At 34.8% G+C, this 20,914-nt stretch overlaps 1 protein-coding gene across 20 annotated transcripts in view; it reads left to right on the forward strand.

Moving 5' to 3' along the window:
- Positions 1-20,914, forward strand: part of BCAS3 (BCAS3 microtubule associated cell migration factor) — a 569,848-nt gene that overhangs the window by 267,165 nt on the left and 281,769 nt on the right. For 13 of the 20 annotated variants that reach the window (XR_011493725.1, XR_011493724.1, XM_070482853.1 and 10 more), the window contains exons 17-20: positions 1,231-1,275; positions 8,953-9,077; positions 11,021-11,186; positions 13,144-13,244. Coding sequence is in view for 18 of the 20 variants with exons in the window: in XM_070482853.1 (XP_070338954.1) it covers positions 1,231-1,275; positions 8,953-9,077; positions 11,021-11,186; positions 13,144-13,244 (437 nt within the window). In the remaining 2 variants the exon portion in view is untranslated. The remainder of the gene's footprint in view (positions 1-1,230; positions 1,276-8,952; positions 9,078-11,020; positions 11,187-13,143; positions 13,245-20,914) is intronic. The other 7 variants (XM_014856948.3, XM_070482854.1, XM_070482857.1 and 4 more) reach the window with 1 other exon arrangement.

The raw sequence follows: 20,914 nt of genomic DNA on the forward strand, positions 1-20,914 counted from the left end.
TGTGGTCTTGCCATTAACTGTGAGAGATTTCTTTGCTTTGTGTTGACACCCTCCCTAAAGTTTCTTTTTCTTTTGTTTTTTTCAATATCTCAGTTCTTCCATCTCACTCATTCTTCTAATTAGTATCTTTTTTCTGTTCCCTTCTTTGTATCTTCTGTGCTTTAGTCCTCAGAATTGTACTCAGTGCTGTGAAAACATTTTCCTCAAGTTTCAGTTTGTGGTCAAATACGCTCAATTCACTGGGAGATTAATGCTAATTAGCAGGATTTTTTATGTTCCTAGCACTAAAGTTGAAGAAGAAAAATACCCAAGTTTTGCCAGTGTGCTTTCCTTCTCGATTTGTTTGTTATGTCTTCCTTCCAAATGTCAGATGCTACGGCAACATTTGGTTTTGGATATAATTAAATCAGTCAGTCTTCTTTGTGTGCAAATATTCATAGCATGTCTTAAATGCTGTGAAGAGAATATTAAGAAGAAATGTGTGTTACATTGAAGTCTGACTTTGCATCCCCAGCTGTATTGAAAACAAGCAATTGTGGCTTTAGTTTACTGTATTCTTGCCTAGCCCAATGCAGGCCAGGTAGAGGAAACTAACCTCTTAGGTCACCATTAAGAGAAATGCTAATTTCCTGAAATGTGACGCTACATGGAAATAAATCATACTACTTGTATCTAGTGTTTGTTCCTTTGGACAGCAATATGCAGTTCAACTTACTGTAAATAAGCAGCTTAGAAAATAGAAGCTTTCTTTCTGTGGTTCTGAGACTGCAACTGGTGAACAGCAAACAGTGCTTGTCAGAGTTTTTTATTGAGTTATCTTCAGTTAGTTTTAAACATTTTCTATCATGCAACCACACACCTGTGGCTACTGAACCTACTGTTTTCTCCATCCGATTATTCCATTTAACTTGTACTTTGTTTTAAAGGGCCTCAGAAGTGAACTTTATTTTATTTTTCCTTAGGAACCCTACAGGGGTGCTCCAGAAAAGGGGGAGAAAGAGAACATTTTGAAATATCTAACCCTGTGAAAACTAAGGGACTTGTTACCACAGATCGTTCTGTTTATTGGTTCTGTCAGACTCGTTAGTATCCACAGCAGAGCTGCAAATGATTACTAATTTTTTCAGTTATTTTATCCATACTCTATCACAGTATGATATACATGTATTTGTTAATGTTAAATGAGTTTTCCTCTAATTTTTTGTGCATTTTCCCCCCTTTTCCATGAAGGCCTTATCTGTTTGGAGCGGGGTGTTTTTCCATAAAAGCTCCATGGTGAGTCCCAGTTCAGTCCCGCATGCCTACTTCATTTGCTGTACTCTCAGAAAGTAACTCTGTTTTGTACTTTTGTTTTCACTTGCATGGCCTGATCACAGATAGATGCACCGAATTACTGAATTATTTGTAAATGGGACATGAATGTTGATATTTAAGCTTTAAAAGAGCAGTTTTCCTGGTTTCACTTCATTTCTTGAAAAGTCAAATAAAAAAATCAGAGATTAATATTAAAAAAGAAATTAGAAGAATTCTCTTCTAATGCTAGTGTATATTAAAAGACAAGGCTAACACTCAAGTTTAAAGCTTTGTGTGTTATAGTGATAGAAGTTCACTACATGTCAAGCTGAACATATGAAGACGTGATTTATTTTGAAATATAAATATATTTAAGGTATACTAAAAATACTCTATAAATTTTTACTGCATTTTATTTGGTACCAAAGGAACAAGAGTCGGTTCTGTTTTGAATCATTTAGGTATTTAAGGAGCTACATGATGAGGAAATTTCTCCTTCACACAAAAGCTCCTAAATAATTTATCATTTTGAGTTATTAGCACCTACTCACATTAACTTACTTGTTTAGTAAATTCTTATATAACAAAGCGTAAAATACAACTTTGTCAGTCTTAGACATTATGATCATAGAAAAGAAACAGAATATATTTAATACTTCTATGTAAAGATGTGTAGTAGAATGTGTTTAGAACCTGGTATAATATGTTTAGCATAATGGGTAAGAGTCAGGGCTCCAGAATCAGGCTGCCTAGGTCTTAAATCCCAGCTCACACACTTACCGCCTATATGATCTTGGATAATTTTCTAAAACCTTTCTGTTCCTTGATTTCCTTATCTATTAAATGGAGTTACCAGTAACACCTACCTCATAGGTTCATTGTGAGAATTAAATAAACTGACAACATAAATTGCTTAGAACAGTGCCTGGCGCATATTCAGAGCTCAATAAATGTTTGCTGCTACTGCTACTATTTCTTTTCTTGTTCAAGGGGAAAATACTATTTTTGAAAAGAAGCTTCTTTAAATCAAATCATGTTTTTTGCTGCTAAGGGTAAGTGAGCCAAAAGGAAGTTTTGGAGAATGTAAGTGATATCAATTTTATAAATTTAGTCAGAATACTTAACAGAGTTCTGCACATATATGTGTAATTCTCATTACTGCTACTGGGAATTGTTCATAGGATCCCATTACACTAGGAAAAAACCTCCCCATCTTTTTTTCTCTTGGATAAAAAGAAGCTTAAGTAGTTCTTTAAAGGTATAGTATAACTTGACACAAACTAATTTCAGCGTTCTCATGCCACAGGACCATCTGAAAATTTCATTATCATGTAAGAATAGGGTGACAAATCATTATAAAAACTTCCTCTGTGAAACACAGCATCAGAATTAGGACACAGATTGTGAAACCATTCTAGACAAGTTCAGGGTATAAATGAGTCCGGGTTCCGTGAAAGTCAATCTGTATCTCTTTGTTAACCAGATTTCTTCCACAAAAACAAATAAGATACATGGATCTTCCTTAAGAGCTTCTAGTGAGCAGTCAGTTTTTAAATACCAGATTCAACATACGACAACCTTTCTTTGTAGCCTAAACTTAGAATTAAATTCCATCATAGGGTAAATTTCTCAATCCAAGTACAAAGAAAAGAGTTTTAGTACGTTAATAAAGATTGAAGTTTTAGCATAGATGTAAAGAGGGAGTAACAAATGTTCTATGTTAAATAAGAAAAGTCCATTCCTTCAACAGCTTATGTGCTCCTCAAATTTAAGCAAAAGCACTTGTCAACCAGAAATGATTTGAGGTTGAAACAAGATTAAAAGAGCCAGATTAAAGAAAGGGATATATGAAATATAGTAGACATTTAAATCATTGCCTGTCTTTTAGAAGACTGCTTTGTGGTTTGTTTGATGCCATCGTTAGCTCACAAGAAACTCGTTTTTAGTCACTTATACTAGCCTAAAAGATCCTCTTTAAAATACGTTCCTTTACTAGTGGTGCATGTTTTTCCCATTAAGATCTTAATGAAACCTCAAATTAAGGCAGCAAAATGAATATAAATTTGACAACTTCTTCCATGTTGTTTGTAAGAGCTTCTTTGTTTTAACAGTTTTTGCTATTTTTCCATGATATTTAGCATTCACCCTGAGAATGTTTTTATTTACTGTTCTGAAATAAAACATTATGCTAAATAAACATGTTTATAGTACTTCCAATTGTAGGGTAATATTTGTATTTTGGAAGAATATGAAATTTTTACAGTTCTTAAAATATGTAAATTTCATACAAAGTTTCTTATTACTTTCAAGTTGCACCATTTATATTTAGCTAAGATTTTGCTTTTAATAGATCACAGTTTCTGCTAACTCTTCTTTCTTTGACAAACTGGTTTAATTGTTTAAATTCATGCAGTTTCAGTTGAGTTAGTTTAAAATGATGTCCTTCTCTTTGATAACAAAATGAGCTTGTTGGAAAGTTAACTATGTGGACGTGGGCCATCTTCGACATTTTAGCCATGTTATGCATTCCAGTGATTGTACATCCTCCTGGATATTTGAGTTCTAATGACTGTATAAATAATGTAAAAGAATCACGTGTACGATGTATTTTTACTACAGAAATTGTAAGTGAAATAAGCATTGTAAATTTTTTTAAATGAATTTTGCTTTCAATATTTATTGACAAGTATTTGTATTTATTGAGCTCCTAATGTGCATATAGTATTGTGTTTAAGCTACTGGTATTTTTGAATTGTTTATCAAAAGACAAAGTATATACACAACAGTGTGGACAAAAGGTAGTCCATTCGAATATATGCCTTACTCATAAACTCTCTTTGTATTATATAAAGTTAATTTTAAAGAAGAATTAAAACTTACATGTCAAATTATGTTTAAAGTTTTAATTAGCACTTTCTGAGAGTATTCAATCTATGTATTAATAGTTCACTTAAACTAACCTTGTTCTTAATTTGAAAAAACTTATAATTTCATTTTTGGAAGGAAAGACCTATGAAGAGGAGAATCTTTTCTCATCTGCAAAGTTTACGTAAATCTATTAGATCTTTAAGAATAATTTATGATAGAATAATTTTAGATATATTATTAATATCTTTATTTAAAATAAAATACTTTCAGTTTCCTTCTTAGTTCTTATTTTAGAAAAATAAAGTTGAGAATGAGAGAAAACTTCTAAATTCCTTTTAAAAGGTTAATCACGGTAAGGAATATAAAAATTTTTTTTTCTTTAACACAAAGACATTATACCACTTACAATTCTTATATCAATATTGTGTCTAACATTTAAACTGAAATATTGACTGCACTCTTATGTTTTAGAAAAGGGAAGAAATGGTGCCTCTATTTCAGTTTAGCTCTTTCCATGCTTGTGTCCTTCTGAACAAGCCACTGGACCTCACTGCTGCTTTTCATGCCATCCACAGACATCACTTATGTCCTATTCTATAGGTCATAGGAAAATTATCCAGATGTACATCAATTTCCTATAATTTTAAAGCAGATGTCATTAGAATTTTGCTTTTTGTTTTCTCTTTGCAATAGAGGGTGGAGAAAAAAAAACAGGCAAGAGAAATTCAATATGTTAATCTGACTAGATTACATAATACTGTAAAAGCCAATGGGTAACTTCAATAGTCTTTGTAAATATTTTTAAAGATGTCATAATCTTAATGTCCCCAGAACTTCTGATGGCAGTAAAAATGATTCTCATTCTATGGTTAGATGATTAAGTCTCCCAGAAGAAATGACAAAATGTTAAACTCCTGAGTTTTACTTTCGCACGTTATTTGTTTTGTTTTTTTGTTTCTTCATATGTTTATTTTACTTTTGATTATGTTCTCTTGTATCAAGTTTAGTAAATATGATGTTTTATGATCATTGTTTTACCTGATATAGTGAAAGTTGAATTTATTCCATTTTTCCTTTATGTTTTGCTCACAAGTTAAGCCAAATTTTTCTTTCTAATTTTTGCACATGGGGTCAATTATGATGGGCTCAAGGGAGTAAAAAGCAGGAGTTCTCAGTAGAAAGGAGGCCGTCAGCACTGTCAGTATGTTTTGTTCTCATTTATAACCATAATCAACACAATTTTGTCTGGACACCCATGTACATTGATATTGTATTTTTTACGTCATATTATTAATTTAGTAAATTAATAAATAAATGAGAGAAGGCCTCCAAACACCCAGAGGTTTTCTTTTTAACTTGCAAATGTTTCGTAATGGGATTTATTAAGACCTTTCAGAGGACACAGGGAAATATTGAGAGGAAGAAAGAAAGAAAGGCTAGTATTAGAGTGCTTTCCTAAAATGGTGGGGTCACCCATCTTTAAGTGAACTTGATTTACAAGACTAGCTCTTTTTTCATTTATTCCTTTCACATATGTATCATGTTTCAATATTTTATCTTTTCGCCAACAAAAAAAGAGATTATTTTGCAATAGGGATATTTTGGGTCATTGTGGAGAAGTTCGATTCTGCTTCCACCCAGCATTCCTGGTCTTGGTCTTTTTAAAACTTAGGATGAAGGACACATTGAGTCAAAGTTAAATTTTCTCCTTTTGAATATATCACATAGAAAATTCTTTATTAATAGTAGTCTTTTCTTTAGATTATTTCTTTTTATTTTTTTGAAAGTCTTATACACACTCGCACATATTTTTATGTTCTATTTTACTTAAATACCACAGTCATTCCAAATGTATTGATGATAGAAATAACTCATTATGAATTTGTTCATCAAATATGCTCCATACCCAGTCCAGAGCACTATGTCATGTAGGAGGTAGCAGGTTATTTTCAGGGATGAAAACTTTTTTGATTGCTTATTAAACACAAACTTTTACTAATGTGATTTATTAAGGCCCTATCAGAGGGAAAAGAAGAAATAATGAAGTATAAGGATAAAAATGACTATTCCTTCCATAATTTTAAGGATACTTTTACCATAAGATAGTATTCTCTGCAGGAAATAATGAGTTTATGTAAAATGGTATTGTGTTGATGCTTTTTAGTTGTGTTTTTAGAAGCTCAGGTATGTGTAACATTATAGACATGTAAGAGATTTTAGCTTTTGATATTGGTTGATTAGACTATAAGCTAATAAACATTCAGGAAATATTTTTGCATGGCCAAAGACTAAATCGATGTCCTATCATGTTTCTCCTTTTTATTATTATGTTATAAATGTAACTATTCAGCCCAGCAGCAACCACTTTTAAGTCTCTTTAGGATGCATACTTTAGATGTATCATAGTCTCCTTAAAAAGTGGCATGCTCACTTTTTATCTTGTTGCTTACGACATGACTTAAAAAAACACAACAAAAATAGCATTCAGTAATTTGCAAAGAGCTTTGATTTTTGTCCTTGTGAAGCTTGTTTGTACATTGTGGTATTATTGTTCCCTGAAGATGATTCTAGTAAAAAACACATTATCACACAATTGGGAACAACTTTCAAAAAAATTCTGGAATGGTTTTTCTCTCTCCTCCTTCCTCCAAACTCCCAAAACTCCTAAGGTTAAAAATGACCAAGGGAACTTAAAAGCTACTGGTTACAGGAACTTAACAGCTCAATGATAGTAGTTTGGTGATGGAAAGAAAGGCTTTGAAGGGAAATTTACATTCTAAGGTAGTCCCACAGAGAGCATCGTAACCAGAAAGGTCAGCGCTGACGCAGATGCCCTGGAAGGGGCGTGTTGGTTCAGGTTAGATGGAGGGGAGTCTTTTCTGTCCGTAGGTTATTGCAATTGTGGCAAATGCAAGGGAGGCGTGAAACTAATCATAGAACCAGATTCATTTCCTCACAGAAACTTTTTTAAAAACTATGTCTTTATTTCCTGTCAGTGGAAGTCTAGCTGTGACTGGTTTTGGTATTTTAGGCATGGATGTGATTTTTATGGGTATTGATACGAAATGTTTAAGAAATGGTAATGATGGAAAAAGAGGCCTTTTTGTATATGGCACTGTGCATTACCATGGATTTGGTACAAAAGGAGAGACCAAAAGGACCAATCACAGTGGCCTCTGATTGAGACGTTTTGCTCTCCCTAGCACGAACATGTCTTAGCAGAAGTCTACGAAAGTAGAATATGTGAGAGACTGTTTCAAGGGTTGTAAGGACCTGGAAACTGAGTTGCCAAAGTGAAGTCTGATTTTTGAAAATTAGGTGAAGGCTGTGTGCTATGTAGAAGAGAGTTGACATTGTTGAGTACTATATGGGAAGACACTGCCCTGAGAGCTTTATGCACTTTACCTAATACAGTGGTTAAACCTGAGCATGCACCAGAATCTCCTGGAGGGCTTGTTAAAAAACAGATTGTTAGGCCCCACCCCCAGAGTTTCTGCTTCAGTAGGTCTGGGGTGTGGCCTGACGAATATTTGCATGTCTAAGAACTTCCCAAGTGGTACTACTAACCAGGGACCACACTTTGAGAACAAATATAATAACCCTCAAAATAACCCTGTGAGGTAGACATTACTATTTTTATTTTATATAGCAGTAGTCTGAGTTCTGAGAGGTTAAATAACTTAACTAAAAGAGACACAGCTAATTAGTGGCAGCATTGGTATTCAGATTAGTTTCTTCCTGACTCCGAAAACCAATCTTTCTCCATCCAACCACACTTTATTAAAAGATAAAGAGATAATGGATAGTGAGCAACAGAGGGTCGAAATAATGCTATTTGACATTGGAGAGTGACTAGCAGAGTAGAAGCATCAGAAGTCTGTTATTCTTGTGCCCCAGCTGGGCTGTGATCTTGACTGATGTACAGTGAGGCCATTGTCTGGTCTAGGAATTAGACAAAATAACACTACCATTTATCTAAGGTGGTTGGCAGAATTGCTAATGAGCTTTGGGGAAGTCTTTGACAAATGGAAAGAGAAGAGAAATGTAAGATTTGAAAGAAGATGAAAGGTTGATATTAGAAGCTGATGATATGAAAGCTGATTTGGGGAAAACAAAGAGGAAAGCTAGTACTTTTTTATATGTGAAGTAGCAGCAGTTACTTATCGTGTCCTCAAACAAATGAGAAACAGCACAAAAATAGACACATCATTTTCACAAATCTATGAAGAAAACATCAACAGCAGATAGGAAGATCAGTGAATATAGTTGCATTAGAGCGTTAGGTCTTCTTCCCTTATGTTGTCTGACTCTGCATAGCATTGTGGCCAAGAGCATTTTCAGGGTTTCATTCTGTATCATCTTGCCGTTTTCATACATGCTGTCTTCATTCACCTGTATTGTCAATCCTACATCTTATATATCAAAATGAAATGAGAAACTATTTTGTAATCGTAAGATGTTTTTGCTGGTTCTATTGTTCCACTTGAAATCTCCAGGGAAAAGTTATCTACCTGAAAAGAAGTGACTTGGACTTTACCAGCACATCCTTCAGAAAGGAGTTAATTTTTATTGGTCTTAGAAGTTGCTGTTTTGATAATACTCTGAAACTTTGAACTAATTTCACTTCCGCTGCAGAACAGTCTCACACCGCCAGTTAGCACTTAAGGCAAAATGCATGTCCACATTGGAGGGTTTGCATACTTAGCGGTAGAATTTAAGGAAAATGCATCATTGTCTCGAGGACTGTGATTTCATCATGGTAATTTTTTAACTCTCATTTTATTTTTTAAGCAAAGTTAAACCACCTCCACAAATTTCACCCAGCAAATCAATGGGCGGAGAATTTTGTGTGGCTGCCATGTTTGGGACATCTAGATCATGGTTTGCAAATAATGCAGGTCTGAAAAGGGAAAAAGGTACGTATTGTTACTGAAGCTTAAAGTTGCCATTTGTAGTTTTTGTTTCTTGAGGAAAATTCATAGCAATCCTCCTTGAATAATGTTGAAGCCAATATTCTAGAAACCAGTTTTTCCATTTAATTAGCGTGTCTCTGCTCAACTACTCAAGCCTAGTCTAGAAGAAAGGCTATTCTCTCACTAGAAATGTGAAAAAATTGCTCATTGAGGGTTTTTATTTTGTTTTCTTGGCAACAGTCTACAGGCATTCTTAACACTGTCAATTCCATACCATTTTTTGTAGCTTTTACAGTTTTGGCAAGCTAACTTCACTCCATTTTTAGAGATGAAGAATATGAGACCAGTAAGCTGAGTAATATCTTAGCTAAAAGCACTAGTTGGTAGGTGATGGTAGCATAGTTTGATCCTAAGTTTTTTAATGCTAAATCTTGCCCCAAAAAACACCAAGACCAACAACAGCTCTGCCACGTCATAAATTAAAAGATAAAAACAAGCTCTTCCTCAGAAATAATGGTCATCTTTTATGGTAACCATTGCTCCTTTGAATTTATATAATTTTTTGCTTAATCCCTTCTTAGATCACCAGCATCAAGATCTAAAATGTTTATATTTTAGTATAGGATTCCTTAATGTTTCTGTGTAGAAGAGAATGCCCATACTCATGGACAAAGTACTGAATTTTGAATATTAAGATTTTCTCATTATTTTAGTCTATTAAAGTAGGTCACAAACTGAGTTGTTAACGAGGCACTTCTCTGACTAGTTCCACAGGCCGTATTGTTCTTGGCAAAATGGCTCTCTTTTACGCTTAATCCTGGCAGTCAGACATCAGCCTTTTCCCTTGTTATCGCCTTTCAGTGCCCCTTTCCTTGGAAATAGGATCTCAGGCACAGCAGGTTCCTTACCTAAGTGGGAGAGGATACAGTAAAGTACGCAAGCCTTCCATTTTCTTATCCCATCTTTATTTTTTTGTTACCTCCTTAGCTTTAATGATGCTATCGAAATGACTTTTTGTTACTAGTTAAAACCCTCTGAAGCTCGATTTCAAATGCTTCTCCCTTCTGTTCTAATTACCCTTTTAACTTGCTACTCCTTTATGTTCCACTGCCTGGTCATTAGCCATTTTCCCAAATCAGCTGTAATTGATTCCTCTGGCATTGAGATAAGTGACCCACCCAGCATTCATGAGTGGTTTTATATGCTCCTAAGTTTACTGTAAAACCCAAGATAGAGGACTAAACCTGTTTTGGTAGTGAGGACATGTGTACTCCTTATAAAGTCATTTGATTAGATCCATATTGAGCACCTGACTTGGAAGTATTACTGGTCTTCATTTACCATGGGGGCCAGTGATCCCATTGAAAGAAAATAAGGAAGAGGATTTGCAGGAGGAAAACGTGTGTGTTTTTCATTTGTTTGTTTTAATCTAGAAATTTAGAAGAGAAGGTTTTCTGAGGCAAAAGAAATGAGAAGTTAGGCTGATTTAGGCATACAAAGAGCCTCTTATGCAGTTGAGTTGGTCCATCCAGGGTAACTAAAGCTTTGTCCATACAGTGTTCCTTTTCAGTCAGTCCTTCCCTGTCCCACCTGATATCATTCCTTTTTCATAGTGTGGGACAAATTACATTGCAGACAAATAAAAAAGGCTTAGTAAAATATTGTTTCACTGTATTAGAATTTTGAGTGTATTCACATCATTCTTGAAGTAAATTGCTCAAGATTTAAAAATATTTTGATGGCATAAAGAATTTCATATGCAATAGCGTCTACTTATAAGAGGCAACCTTTAGGCAAGGAGCAGGCACCATGTGAAAAAGTTCCTACCTTCTTCTTTTCTCTCAGCATCCTCCGGAACAGATTGAAAGGTCAATAACTTGTAAAAATTATGCTGGGCTCCTTTTTTGCCATTATCACACATCTAGGTTCTGTTTTTCTGTTTGTAGATCAGTCCAAACAAGTTGTAGTTGAATCCCTCTACATTATTAGCTGTTATGGGACCTTAGTGGAGCACATGATGGAGCCACGACCGCTTAGCACTGCCCCCAAGATCAGCGATGACACCCCACTGGAAATGGTGACATCACCTCGAGCCAGCTGGACTCTGGTTAGGTAATACCTACTTTCTTTTCTTTTAACAGCTTTACTGAGCTATAAAATACTAAAAGTGTACAATTTGAATAAGGTTTGACATATGTATACAGCTCTGAAGCCATCACCATAATTAACATTATAAATATATCCATCGCCACCAAATGTTTTCCTGTGGATCTCTGTAATCTCTCCCTCCTGCCCTTCTTTCTCCCTACCTGGTAATATGCCCAGTGAGCCTCGGGCGACATCTGATCTGCTGTCTGTCACTATAGATTAGTTTGCGATTTCTAGAATTTTATGTAAGTGGAATCATAGAGTGTGTACTCTTTATCTTGCTTCTTTCACCTAGCAAAATTATTTTGATTCATCCCTGTTGTTGGGTATATTGATATTTCATTTCTTTTTTAATTGAGATATAATTTACGTATAACAATTCATCCATTTGAAAGTGAATTTTCCCTAGGTTGTGCACTGGTCACCACAAGCAATTTTAATTACTCCCAAAAGAAACCTGTACACCTTAGCAGTCACTCCTCATTTTCCCCCAACCCTTCAGTCCTAGGCAACCATCAGCTTACTTTCTGTCTCTACGGATTTGCCTGTTCTGGACATTTCATATAAATGGATTCATACAAAATGTGACCTTTTGCATCTGACTTCCTTTTCTTCACATAATATTTTCAAGGTCCATCCATGTTGTAGTATATATCTGAACTTCATTTTTTATGGCCAAATAATATTCCATTGCACGGATATACCACATTTTGTTTATTCATTCATCAGTTGGTAGACATTCCCACTTTTCAGCTGTCATGAGTTATGTTGCTAAGAATATTCATGTACAAATTTTTGTGTAGTCATATGTTTTCAATCGTCTTTGGTACATGCCTTGGAGAATACTTCTTCTTTAACTACTTTCTCCTTGCATCTTTGTGTTACCTTTTCTAGGACCTGGGTTTTTTCTATCTCACATATAGAACTTGAGTGCTTCCCCTATTTCCAGCCTCATGCTCACTGAAAATAGAGAGGACGTTGAAACAGCCTTTAAGGGGAATGGACACTGATATAAATGCATCGGAAGGTCTCCTTTGATGTAATTCCCCAAGATATAATGGTTAAGCACTGTAGAAATGTTTATTAAGCTTCAGAGTTCTTCTCAAAAGCATGTAATCATTGAAGAGGGGGAAATAAAATACATTAGAAGAGGGGGAAATAGCATCTAGAAGAAAACCTGTTCAATGTAGTATGCAGTGGTACAGCAGAGACAGAAAAAATTGGTCCTGACATGTATGGAAGGAAACAGACAAAAATGGATATGAAAACGATCTCTCTCCTTTTGACGTTTTAAAATATTCTTATATTGATTTTTGGAGGCTCCAGTAGTCTTTACTACTACTTTACTGTACTGGATTGATCTGATCAATATCTTATTTATCAAGCTGTTTAGGAGCAGGCAAATATAATTAAAATTACTGCACCATCATTATTGAAATAAGTGGCTCATTTTGGAACTCAGATGCTAATTAGGTCTATAATAAGTCAAGCATTAACATAGCTGTATTTTTTTAAACCACTTTTACCTGCTTCATTTTGTTTTAAAATATACACATATTCTAAGAATAGAGAGCTCTAACAATTGTTAGAAATTAGGTAAAATTAGAACTGCTTAGTTTTGATATTTGAATTACACATTTCCTCTCTGTCCGATGTTTTGAGTGTCTTCTCTATCCTGTTGGAGGGTCTTCTGCTATTAAACTAATATTGGCTCTGTGTAATTTGTATGACTCACTACCACCTTTTTATTCTTTTTAAGCAGATGGCCTTGTGTTTCAGGTTTCAGCACTCCCAACAAGTTCATTTTAATGATTACAAAGATAGTGTGAGTTTATATCAATGTCTGTAAGTGGTGACAGTGATGGTGATTTACAACCTATCTTTTAAGCTTAAATATTAATATTCTTCTGCCATTCCTTAGAACTCCTCAATGGAATGAATTACAACCACCATTTAATGCAAACCACCCTCTGCTCCTTGCTGCAGATGCAGTACAGTATTATCAGTTCCTGCTTGCTGGCCGTAAGTAGTTCTCATTGTTTTTTTCCTTCCAGACAGTATTTTGAAATTTCATCTTAAAATGCTGACTCTTAATGCAACCATGCGTATTACCACTGGTCCATAGGCCATAGGCCACAAACAGTCAGACTGAGGCAAATAAGATATTTAACACAAACGTAAGCCATAAGCCTTAGCATACATTAAGTCTGCCTCTGGCTGTTCATATTCCCTGGCTGTGAGATATACTCCTGGAGTTATATAAGTTAATGGGAAATATCTGGTGGGCTCAAAAGCTTAAAAAAAAAAGTGAAGATACTAGGATATAGTAAACTTTCATACAACTTGGTATCTCTTTCTGACATGAAAAAAATTAAGTACTTTTCACTATGAAAGCTACATCAGCAGGTTTTTATTTTTATAGAATTTTACTTGCAATAATGAAGTAATGATTGTAACTCCATTGGGATTTTATTTGTCTGTTTACTTTCATATTGAAGGCCCAACATTTGTAGAGATTGATCTGGGTTCTTTTTTTACTTAAGGAGAAAATGTACATTGAGCTAGAAACAGCCTTTTTTGTAGGGGAGGCATGAAAAGACAATTTAATATCTATTATCCAGTTTATGGTCACAGAATTAAAAATTCTTTACAATTATAATTCAATTTTGTAGAATTGGCTAGATCCTTAATTTAACTTGATGTCTCTGAGCACTGTATATTTTTAAGAAACTTCCTAAAAATCACCATTGACATCTTTTCAATGGAGTTTTGTTGTATCAAACTTATTTTCTTCCCTGGCTGTATTATATAGCATGAAGTAAAATATTTCTAAAGCTATTTTATTTTATGTTTATAATGTGTTATATGTTATATTGGAAACAGAGAAAATTTATTGACTTTGCTCTAAAGTTATGAGGCTCCATAATTGTAACAAATAGTTGGCAGTCTTGCTCTCTTATGTAATTGAACTGCGTGATTCTTCCAGCATGTGTTTATTGAGTTAACTCTATGTGTCAGGCACTTGTGATTTAAACGTGAATAGTATGTTGCTTCTGTCCTCGATGAATTCACTATCGAATTCAGGAGACAGACATTTAATAAAAAACTAAAATAAAATGAGATGGATGCATCAGTGAAGGGTATACATTGAACTATGAGAGCAACGACATGAGTTGCCACAGCCTTCACAGAGGGGTAATATATGAATGGTTTTCTGGTTCCAGAAGCAGGGTACATAAGAGTTGTTAGATTCTAGGTTGTCTAAGCATATTTTTGACTCTATCATATGAATTAGAAAAAACATGACGTTTATATAATTTCAAATTAAAATCATGAGAACAGTTTCTCCTACCTCTCAACAAGGGTGAAATTAACTAATGTTGGATTGAGTATAGTTGACTTTTTCAGAATTTATATTGGTTTTTGTTTTGTTTTGTTATATTGACAGGCCTGTTCAGTACACAAACAGTAGCAAGTCCCAAATGTGTAAGAAAAAGATATGGGCAAAAACAAATGCAACTATCTCTATTCCTTAATGTTTTTCTTCTGGTGAATTAAGCTGATTGACATTACTTGATTTTAGCAGCTCCAAACACCTTTGTTCAATTCTTAGAACTACAAAAATCCCCAGGTGTACAGTTCAAGAACCACCACCGTAGGCAGTAGCAAGCCATCAAATGTTTTCAAGCATTGGAATGACACCATCAGAATTGCGTTTTAGAAAGATCACTCTGACAGTGTTATAATAGGAGGTTCAGAGGTGGGGAGGGGAGTGGAGGCTCAGTGATCCTCAAGCAAGATGGGAGGGCTTTGATTAAGGCTATATAGTAGAGAAGACAGGACAAACGTGTGAAATGTTGCAGAGTTGGAATAGAAAAGAATTAGAGACAATTTGACAGAAAGTGGTCACTGATGATTCTACAGTTTCTAATTAAAATATGTAATATAATGCATTTCATGTTAGACCTTTTGAATTCCAGATGGACTAGCATTGGAATAAGGAAAAGACCTGGGTTCCAGTTCGAAACCACCTCTCTAAAAACTTGATAAATATAAAATATCAATAATAATACTTGCTTTTATAAAGGTGTTGTTATGGTTAATGAAGTGATGCTAAAGTCCTGTAAAAATTGTAAACAATATATACGTTGAAGCATCATTCTGTACCTTTGTTTCTTATCTCAAAAGTGCATATTTTCAAGTGACAGGCTTCACGACGTAATAATGGAATGCCTCTTCTCTGTGATTTTGACCACGTTGTAATATCTGTATCCCAGTGATAGATGTAATTAATGTTTTCTTTTATCTTGTGAAATGTTACTGTGGATATAATTGAATAGGTAAAAAAAAATACCTAAGAGATAAGTAATCCTGTAATAATTATTATATTGCTTCTTTACGTTGAGGGTAGAGGCCCAGAATTAGCCTGGATTTTAAAGTTACGTTTTCTTCAATAAAGAAAGGCTGTTTGATTGAGAGTCCTGGACATGCCAGTGTGTTACCTGACTGAAGCAATTAAATACACAAAGCATGAACATCTGCATCAGAGGAGTAAAAGCCTTAAATACAATTGGCAAAAGCGATGCTGGAGCCAGTTTAGGAAATGTCTTTACTTGCCCATCTGTTGAGCCCTTTATACAAGTTAGAGCTTCACTAAGACAACTTTTTCATTACCCTCTTGCTTTCTCTCCAGTTCCCTTTACTGAAGCCATTTGAAAAGGTGGTGTGACCACTTACAACATGGGTATACCATATCTGATGCTAGAAAGTTTTTTGTTTTACTAAACCTTCTTGATAAATATATTACTAAAAGTATTTTCAAATATAACCATTTGGAGTAAAATTCTAAATGTTGCAAACATTTGTGTTTGGTTGAATTTGGATCTGTAGACCAAGCGAAGCTGACTTGTACAAACTCCGGAAATTATAATAATAGTAGACAAAGAATGATGTAAATGGAAATGGGAAAGAGACTTTGTCTCAGGGAGAAGAGAGCAGGAGAGCAGGATGTTTAGCACGGAATCCCCACTCCCCTTCCAGCCCTGTAATCATAATAAATACACTGCCAGTTGGTAAACAGAGTTCTGCATATGTGGTAAAGGGGTGACTGGTCGGGGAGGGAAAGGGAAACCTGTCTGGAACACTGAAGACTTCTCACTTAACTTTAAAGTGGAGTAAGTAAAATCTCCAAATTGTGTATTCTCAACTGTAGTCACACTTCCTACATATATTAATTGAATGACTGATACAAAATTGAGGAATTTTGGTGTATCGTAAATTGAATCATACTAGAATGCTCCCTAGGGAAGTCGCTGTGGAGGCGGAAAGGACTCTGTTATTAGGTTGAACTGTGAGAAATTGCCATTTTGAGTAAGTAAAAAAAAGTCAAATATCAGCAAATTCACCTGGTTTAATTGAGTGGATTGATTAATTTATATGTGCAAAGTGAATTTACAGGTAGTAATCTAATCTTCCTGTATAGCTCAGTAAAAGTAAAAGTCAAGAATCTAATATCAAAAAAATGTTTTGCCTTGATCATAAGAAATTTGGGGATAGTTTAGAAAATGATTATAGCAGAGGAGATTAGTCTTTTTTGTGTTAACACTATTTTTTCTTTCTTCAAAAAAAAAATTACGCGCTGTAATTACATTTTCTAAACTATCCATTTTATTTCAGTGTATTCCTTTGCCAAAAACAAAGATAAACATTAGAAGAGACTAACAAATATCAACCAGCGTTGAATATGATCCCAAAGTAGACAGTAAGTTTTTCTTTAGTCTGCTTCAGAGCTTCCCAATTTGTAAATTAAGAACAGTGTTTACTCAGTTGACTTGGGAGAGTTTTAGTTAGGGAAAAAATAATATTTCCTCCTTTTCTTTAAGGTAATTTGACAGCAGCAATATTTTTAAGTTGCTGACATTAACCAGCTTTATTGGGGGGAGGTCAGACTTTGAACTTCTTTCTAAAATAATCCATGGGTATGTGAGAAGTTCCTCCATAAGCTTACTGAGTTTTCTTTGTTAAATGGTACTAAAAGACCATTCAACAGAAATGTAGCTTTGATACACAATAGAAAGGTGACTGGGATTCATAGAACCTCCTTCTGTTTTATTGGAGCTATAATTGTTTTCCTCTACCTTTAAAGGCGTTATTGGAAAGGTGGGGAGAACCTTTGATACCAGATGGAAAGGAATGGTGAACACTGAAAACAGTTAAAACATATAATATATGTGGGGTTTTAAGCCTCTTTAAAATAAAATTCACTGTTAACACAAAAATAGTATCAATCTACTGTGGGTTTTTTTTTTTTTTTAAGATTTTATTTTTTTTCCTTTTTCTCCCCAAAGCCCCCCGGTACATAGTTGTATATTCTTAGTTGTGGGTCCTTCTAGTTGTGGCATGTGGGATGCCACCTCAGCATGGCTAGATGAGCGGTGCCATGTCCACGCCCAGGATTCGAACCGATGAAACACTGGGCCGCCTGCAGCAGAGCACGCAAACTTGACCACTCGGCCACGGGGCTGGCCCCAATCTACTGTGATTTTTAAAACTCATATATGTGTGTGTGTATGTGTATATATATAATGTATGGCAACAGTAGCATAAAGGCCAAGAGTGTGGGAAATGGAACTATACTCTTGTAAGGTTTGTATAGCATATGCACGTGGTATAATATCACTTGAAGGTAAAACTGTGATGTTAAAAGATGTATATAATGAAATCAAAAGCAACCTATGCCAAGAAAGGAAATAAAATGGAAACAAATAAGCAAGATGATGTAACCTTAAGCATATCAATACTCATGGTAGTTATAAGTGGTCTAGACATCATAATAAAAAGTGAGAGATTGTCAAATTGGATAAAAAAATAAAACTCCAACTATACACTGCTTAGGAGAAACACACTTTAAACCCTGAGTTGCTCCATTAATATCAGACTGAGTAGAACACTCTACCCAACAAGAGTAGAATACACATTCTTTTCAAGTGCATAGGGAACATTGACCAATATAGGCCGTCTTCTGGGCCATGATACTAGTCTCAATAAATTTAAAAGCTTTCAAGTCATACAAAGTATTTTCTCTGATCACAGTGGAATTAATTAAGAAATGAATAACAGATCTCTGGAAAAATCCACAAGTATTTGGAAACTAAACAACACACTTCTAAATAATACATGGTTCACAGAAGAAATCAAAATGGAAATTAGAAACTATTTTGAACTGAATGCAAATGAAAACAAAACACGTACATATCTTAGAATACTATTCAGGAAAAAAAAAGTAGATTGAAGTATAAATACATGCAACAAATTGGATGAATCTCAAAGATGCTGAGTGAAAAAAGCCAATCTCGAAAGTTTTGCATACTACCAGTCTTAAAAACATCAAGAGAAAAAGAGCTTCCATTTACATAACATTCTCAAAATGACAAAATTATAGAGATGAATAACAAATTAGCATTGACCAGGACTTAGAGTAGGAGGGAGGTGTTGAATATGACTATGAAGGGTTAAGTAGATGTTTGCGGTGATGGAAGCATTCTGTCTCTTGATTGTAGTAGAGGGTACACAAATTAACACATGATGAAGTTGAATAGAACTGCACACAAACACAAACACACACTCTGTCTACACAAAATGAATGTACGTGAAATTATATATGTAAAACTGGTGAAATCTGGATAAGGTTTTTGAATTGTACCAATGGCAATTTCCTGGTTTTAAAACCAGATGTCGGGTATACGAGACTTCTCTGCACTATTTTGCAACTTCTTACCAATCTATAACCATTTCAAAATAAAAAGTTTAAAGAAAAGTAAAAAACTTTATGGGATAGCACTCAATCAGTATTCAAGGGGAAATTTATAGGACTAAATGCCTCTGTTATAAAAGAGACAGTCCTGAAATCAATGACCTCAGCCTCCACATTCAGAAACTAGAAAAAGTAGAGAAAATTAAAGCAAAACAAAGGAAATAATAAAGATCAGAGTGGCAATCGGTGAAATAGAAAATATTAAAAAAATAGAAATAAAATAGAAAAAAATCAATTAAACCCTAATGTCACGTTTGGTTTTCTTCTGCTTGGGGCTTGTGAGATTCTTGGATCTATGGAGTTATAGTTTTCATCAAATTTGAAAATTTTTATGTAGTTATATCTTCAAATATTTTTTCTGTCACTCTTCTCTCCTTTTTTGACTCCAATTATATGTATGTTGACCACTTGATATTGTTTCAGCTCACTGATTCTTTTTTCAATTGTTAAAATTCTTTTTTCTCTAGATTTCATTTTGTATAGTTTGTATTTCTATGTATTTAAATATATCAAGTCTTCTATTCTGCTCTGTCTAATCTGCTATTAATTTTATTCAACATATTTTTTGTTTCATATATTACATTTTTCGTCACCAAAAGTTCCATTTGGATCTTTTGTGTGTGTATGTGAGGAAGATTGGCCCTGAGCTAACATCTTTTGCCAATCTTCCTCTTTTTGCTTGAGGAAGATTGTTGCTGAGCTAACATCTGTGCCAATCTTCCTCTGTTTAATGTGGGGTGCCACCACAGCATGGTTTGACCAGCAGTGCTAGGTCTGTGCCCAGGATCTGAACTTACAAACCCTGGGCTACCAAGGTGGAGGGTGTGAACTTAACCACTATGCCACTGGACCTGCCCCTGGATCTTTTTTTATATTTTTCGTTTCTTTCCTCATCATATATGTGTTTGGACATATGGAACATTTATTTTATAATAGCTGTTTTATGGTCCCTGTGTGCTAATACTTTTCACCCCAGTACTTAGTTGTATATCTTAGTTGTGGGTCCTTCTAGTTGTGGCATGTGGGATGCTGCCTCAGCATGGCCTGATGAGTGGTGCCATATCTGCACCCAGGATCTGAACCAGCGAAACCCTGGTCGCCTACAGCAGAACGCGCAAACTTAACCACTCGGCCAAGGGGCTGGCCCCTCACCTTGAAATTTCTTGGGGCTTTTTCTATTGATCAATTTTTCTTCTTGGTATGGGTTGTGTTTTCCTGCTCCTTTATGTGCCTAATAATTTCTGATAAGATGCCGGGCATTTTCAGTTTCGTGGTAGATATGTTATGTATTGCTAGGATGCAGTCAAGTTACTTGGAATAAATTTGACTCTATGCTTATTTTTAAACTTTGTTATAGAGGATTCAGAACAACCTTTTGCTTAGGGCTAATTAATTATTTTAGGAGATAATGTAGATCTGGTCTCTCATGTGTGGCCTCTAGTGGAATTGTGTGATCATAATTATTTTTTAAACTTCAGATGCTTAAATCCTATGAATTATCTTGATCTTACATTAAACAAGTTCTGCTGACTTTACTTTTGACTCATTACCCTAACAGAAATACGAATAAGAAGCATGTATATGAGAATCTATGACACATTGTGATAAGTGCCATGTTAATAGCATGAATTAATTCTTATAGAAATTCAAAGACGGAAAAAGTTAGTTATTAGTGGGGATAATTTCAGTGGGGTTGGAGAGAAATGGCTGACTCAGAGAAATTGAATAAGTTGCATCTATAGGATTTGGGGCTACGTGAGGTAACTGAAGAAGGGATGACTGGCTTCAGCAGTAGGTTATGCCATTCATTGAAACATTAAGAGACATATGTTGCCTAGAGTAAGAGACAGAGTTGGTGATTGCAGTGTTGCCTATGTTT

The sequence above is a fragment of the Equus asinus genome, chromosome 13 (assembly GCF_041296235.1).
Source record: "Equus asinus isolate D_3611 breed Donkey chromosome 13, EquAss-T2T_v2, whole genome shotgun sequence".
In the NCBI taxonomy this organism is placed as follows: domain Eukaryota; kingdom Metazoa; phylum Chordata; class Mammalia; order Perissodactyla; family Equidae; genus Equus; species Equus asinus.